The following is a 6,038-nucleotide window of genomic DNA, read 5'->3' as shown; positions in this document are numbered from 1 at the left end:
CACAATGAACCCACTGTAAAGCTTTGGGTTAAAATTTTCATTGATGCTGTTTATGAATTTTCTAAATTGTGCACCATTGGATAACAAGTTTTCTACCTCGGGCACTAGATATTTAATTTTTCTCTTTCTATTTTCAATACCAAATGCTACAAGCGGAATTCGCTTACACATGTGAGCCTTACGTTTTCCTCTAGAAAAAAAGAAACAACAAAACAAAACTCTCTTATTACCTACTGCTGGTTTTCAGCATGCGGTGGTTTGTTTTTGTTTTCCTTTTCTGTTGGTACCATTTTTCTGTTTGTCCTTCCCTATAGCAAGAGCCTCTGCTTTAATTCCTACACCTACATTCTACATTTCACCATCTGAAAAGGAAACTTTTTCATTTTGCTTTTCTTTAGAAGTACTTCTCATTTCAGAAGGAGCTTACAAGGATCAGTTATGAGGATTTCAAGTGGAATGGGTGTGAGGCTTGCTCTAGGTAGCTATTGCTTTCTTATTAATATCCTGAAATATACAGGGGGAAAATTAAGAGTTATTCGTGTTTTTTTTTTCCCACAGCTCTACAGTAGTTCTCCCGTGGGTTCTGTGCCATGGTTTGGGGTAAAGGCTGGGCATGTCTTCATGGCCATCCATTCCCACATGTGGAAGTTGAAGCCAGGTGTCCACAACTGGAACTATTGCTGAAAACTTTTCTAATCATCTCTATTTGATTTCCTGACTTTCTTGTGATGTTGTGAATAAATTTCCAGAACAATCAAGAAGGGAAGTAACTTGAGCCTAGGTGGTCTTGTTCAAAGTTCTTACTTTTAAGAGTTCTGCTGTGTCAAATGGGAGTGGTCCACGCCTTTAATCCCAGAACTTGGGAGGCAGAGGCAGGCAGATCTTTTGAGCTTGAGGCCTGCCTTAGCTACAGAGTGAGCTCCAGGACAGTCAGGGCTGTTACACAGAGACACTCTGTCTCAAAAAACAAAACAAAACAAAAGAGTATGCCCTGGAGCACCCCCCACCACACACACACACCACCACCACCTTTTCATTATTTTTCTCCTGCTGCTTGGGTTCAGCTCAAGTGTTAACATCACAAAGCATTAGCACAGGAGTAACTGTATTTCCTTTCTTTTCTTCTTTTCTTCTTTCCTTCTTTCCTTCCTTCCTTCCTTCCTTCCTTTCCTTTCCTTTTCTTTAACATTTAAAAATGTTTTTTAACATTTTTTTTATTTGTTTAGAATTTCATATATTTCATTTCCCCTCCACAAAGCACCCTATCCAACTCCCTTTCTCTCTTCTTCTTCCCACTCCCTCTCAACTTCATGACTTCTTTAAACATACACATACAAACACACACTCACACACATCAATGGACGCAGTAGGTTGTACGTATACATATATTTTTCATATCATGTTTAGAATTGACTGAAAAAAAAAGAACACATACACACATGACTTGTTGAGTCCATTTAGTGTTGCTCATACCTGTGTGTTTAGGAATGGCCTCTTGGGATTGGATAAGCTGTCAGAAGGTTCATTCCTGGACAAGACTGATTTTCCTTTTCTCAGCAGCCCTCAGTTGCCTATATCTCTTCATCTAGGTGTGAGGTCTTATGAGATCTGCTCCTTTCTTGCTGGCATGTCCACTAGTACTGTTGTTATACAAGGCTTGTTCAGGCAGCCATATTACTGAGGTTTCACGGGGGCATATCCCTGTCATATACAGAAAAAAACACTGCCGCATAGTAGATGTTCTGGTCCTCTGTATCCTTTTTTGAGATGTACCCTGAGCCTTAGCTGTAGGGGTTCTGTTGTAGATGTATGAGCTGGGCAGTGAACCGTCAGGTATTCTTGTAGTTTTGACCAGCTGAGGATTTCTGTGATAGTCTCTCTTCACTGCAAAAGGAAGGTTCTTGAAGAGCTACACTAACCCGTATGTACAAGGATAAGTATTTAGAATGCAGCTGGGAATTACATTGACTTAGGAAAGGGGCAGTAGTGACTTCTCCATGGGGTTTCATGATTCCATCAGCCACAGTAGTTGACTATGTTAACACTATCAGGCAAGAATTCTCGTCTATTGAGTGGACACTAAGGCTATTTGTTACCCCCAAGGTAAGTGCCACCATTGTATCCCTGGGTGTATCTCATCCTGCTGGTCACTGTTGTGATTTGTAACTATACAGCTGAGTAGGGTTTTTAACTGCCATTCTCCTCTGGCAGCATCCACAGCGCAGGATGTCTTGAGAGCTAGTCCTAAGGCAGATTCCAGATTAATTCCTTCATGGCCTAAGTCTGAAGTATATGGTGTCTTAAGAAATAAGGGCTTACGTTAAAGTTCTGGATGGCCTACATTGCTCTGGGATTCTCCCAAGCTCCCCTGACTGCTAAGTCGAAGGAAGGTTCTGGATGCCTGGTGCCGTGGGTCTTTGTTAGACAGCTGCTCTTGCAGGGAGCACTCTTACCCCAAGTGATGTGACTTCATTTATATTATTGGTATGTTCATACACATATATTTCTATACATTATGTAAGTATTTTTAGGTTAAAAATAAAATAATGATTTTGTTGTTTTTTCAATTCTCCTTAGTATTCTTTATCCCTCCTTTCCCTCAGTATTCTTAATAACCAACATGAAAGCCAACACTTTTTAACCATTTCTTGGCTATATATTATTTTATTGGTTACTGCTTATTAAGTTAATGTAATTTCCCTCCACCCCTCAATCTCTACTTTAAGTGTTTTTCTTTCTTTTTTTTTATTATATATATAAAATCTAGTGTTTAATGAAGGCATTTGTTCATCTATTAGGTAACATTTCTGTATTTGTTTCTTTGCAAGCTGAATTATATAGTTCTTCTAAAGTATAATTTTCTCTGAAAAGATTTCTGTTTTATTCTACATGTTAGATTTCAATGTTCTGATATTTCATTCAGAATTTTTGAATTTTAATTCAAAAGTGAAATTGGCTTGTGATTTTTTTTATATCATGTTTAAGGCTGACTAAAATAAAATTGAACATAAAATTGAGTTTTAAAAAGTTCCATTTAAATTTAATATTGATGACAGAAAGTGGTCTGTGTGGTAAAAACTAAGACACACTGATGAGCAGATACTTGTTTTATAGAGAAACATCTTCAATTTTCTAAACTGTCTTTTGTCTTGGAAGGCATAGGCAACATTGTTCAAAACTTAGATAACGGTAATCACGGATGAAACTATCACTAGAAGTGCTGACGGCAAACCTGAGTGTGCATCAAATAGCCACTGAATGAACGGCTGAGCGGTCTCAGAATGACGGACAAACACAGGCAGATTTGGTGCCCTCTGTATATACACTAGTTAGTTTCGTCAACTTGAGGGCCCCTAAAATGAGAGTCTTGGTGAGGGACTGTCTACCTAGATCAGGTCGGCCTGTGCACGTATCTGTGGGGAGCCATCTGAATGACATTGGCTGATAAGGGAAGACTCAACCCACAGTGGACAGTGCTATTCCTTGAGTTTGGACTCTAGGTAAAAGTAGGGGAGCTATCTGAGAACTAAGCACGCACACATTCGTTCTCTCTCTCTCTGCTGTGGATGTGATGGGAATGGGTGTCTTAAGTCCCAGCTACACTTTAGTTCCCTGCTGTGATGAATTATACCTTGAAATTGTGAGCTTTTAATGAGTTTTGAGGTAAATAAACCCTTTCTTCCCTAAGTTTGGTCAGGGAATTTAATCACAGCAATAGAGATGAAACTAGAGCAGTTGTAACGTAACATTAAGTATTTTTCCCTCTCTTTGGCCTCCCTGGCAGAAGCAAGATGACGAAAGGAACGTCATCCTTTGGAAAGCGTCGCAATAAGACGCACACGTTGTGCCGCCGCCGCTGTGGCCCTAAGGCCTACCACCTTCAGAAGTCGACCTGTGGCAAGTGTGGCTACCCGGCCAAGCGCAAGAGAAAGTATAACTGGAGTGCCAAGGCTAAGAGACGAAACACTACCGGAACTGGGCAGATGAGGCACCTGAAAATTGTCTATCGGAGATTCAGACATGGATTCCGTGAAGGGACAACACCTAAACCCAAGAGGGCAGCTGCTGCAGCATCCAGTTCATCTTGAGGAATTTCAGTCAGTCATAAAATAAATGTTCTGGTTTCAAAAGAAAAAAGAAAAAAAAAAGGATTTTTCCCTAACACCTCCATGCAAAACTCTCACGCCAAGGCTTAAATTTTCATTTGAAAAGAATACAGGAAGCAGAAAAATTTCACACCATAGTTAAGAAATCAGAAAAATCCATAATGACACATCTTGAGAATAAATTCAGCTTCTTCAGGAGCTTAAGGAAACACAGGAGTAAGTGGAAAGGAACGATGAACTAAGGGCAAAGCACATATCTGACCAGTGAGAGGGCTTGAGTAGACCAGCAGCTGGATTTGTGCAATACCATGAAACTGTTCCTAACTTGACCAGGCATAACTTTTGTTATAGTTATGTACCAAAAAGTCCATATTTGTAGAGACGTTTTCAAAATTGTGTAATAGCGATATACATTGCTTTAATTTGGAAATAAAAAGAGGAATGTGGGGCATGTTCTTTGTATGTGCGATAGAGCAAGGTTTTTTCTGATTTACATGTCACTTTTAGTGACAGCTTTTGTTTAAACATCTTAAGATGGTGACACTTGTTCTTGTATTTGTCTTAAGTTTTATTTAATTGTTGTTGGAAATATTTTTTCAAACAATTGTATTAATCTTTTCATCATAATATTTTAAAGTTTTTATTTATGTGTGTGAGTGTGGGTCTGCATGAGTTTCTGTGTACCATGTACATGCAAGATCCTACAAAACAGAAGAGGGTGCCAGATCACCTGGAACTGGAGTGGCAGGTGATTGTGTGTCACCATCTGGGTGCTGCGATCAAAACCTGCATCCATTACAAGAGCAATAAGTACTCTTAACCATTGAGCCACATCTCCAGCCACTCAAGTTACCAAAATTCTTGTAACTTTACTTGACTATACATCTGAATTCTATTTAAATTATGAATATGTATATGTACATGTATGTATATTTATAATGTGTGTGTGATTATGGGTATGTGCACATTAGTCAGGTACCTGTGGAGATGAGAGACATAGATTCCTCTAGAGCTGGAGTTACAGGTGGTTCTAGCAGTCCAACCTAGGTGCTCGGAACAGAACTCCACTGCAGGTTTAGTACATGCTTTTGACAGATGAGTCATCTCATAAAGTGTTTGAGAACAAGACTTTAATTAATATATTTCAGGTGCCTAATATTTTTAAATTCTATATTTTACATATAAACCAAATTATCTATGGTTGCTTAGCTATTCTTAAAGAACTTGCTTTAACTGATAACTAAAATCTAAACTGTATGCATTGATGGACTACAACATATGTTTCAATGCATGAATATTTCACGTGATGCTTATATTGGTAAACATCTACCTCCTCAAACAGTTTTCATTTCTTCACAGTCAAATCCAGTTCCCATTTTAAATCTCATTAATTCCTTTTAACCCACAGTTAATCTGTACAATTATGTTTTTTTCTGTTTATGGTAAATATAAAATGGAATAGTGTTTCCAATCTTTCTTGTTAAACTATTTGAAATTTTTGCCTATATGTTTCTTTCACTGCATTGTGTCCTCATTTGGATTTATTGTCATTGGTAATATATTCATCCTTATTTCTGTCTTACTTTGAGCTACAAATTTTCCCTCCTTTTATATTTTGTTGCTGGTATCTTTATTCTCTGCTTTTGAATAAATTTGACTCTGTTTTCTCACTACAAATTTCCTTTTTCTCAAGATTCTTTTCTACATAAAGATTCCACTAGGAAATTCTTAGAATTGATAAACCTTTCAGCAAAGTGCCACAGTCTCCCCCACAAATGCAGAGATCATCCTGGAAAAGGAGGCAGAAAGATTGTAATGGCCAGAGGTGGAGGAGAACAAGACCAACACAGTATATCCTCGACATGACTGGACCTCTGCATTTGTAAAACCTTAGCAATTGTGATTGCTTGCACAAAATCAAGCCAGTCAATA

General features: G+C 38.3%; 1 protein-coding gene across 1 annotated transcript; it reads left to right on the top strand.

The window, feature by feature from the left end:
* Nucleotides 1-3,791: 3,791 nt before the first annotated feature.
* Nucleotides 3,792-4,131, top strand: LOC131920868 (large ribosomal subunit protein eL37-like). The gene has a single exon (XM_059275328.1). It carries the CDS (start codon nt 3,792-3,794, stop codon nt 4,086-4,088), a length of 297 nt encoding a protein of 98 aa, XP_059131311.1. The 3' UTR covers nt 4,089-4,131.
* Nucleotides 4,132-6,038: the final 1,907 nt, after the last annotated feature.

This window comes from Peromyscus eremicus, chromosome 10 (assembly GCF_949786415.1).
Source record: "Peromyscus eremicus chromosome 10, PerEre_H2_v1, whole genome shotgun sequence".
Classification (NCBI taxonomy): Eukaryota; Metazoa; Chordata; class Mammalia; order Rodentia; family Cricetidae; genus Peromyscus; species Peromyscus eremicus.
The sequence above is the reverse complement of the archived record's forward strand: the minus strand, read 5'-3'. Positions and strand labels throughout refer to the sequence as shown.

Coding starts and splice junctions, on each gene's coding strand:
- LOC131920868 (XM_059275328.1), top strand. CDS start 3,792: ATGACGAAAGGAACGTCATCCTTTGGAAAGCGTCGCAATAAGACGCAC.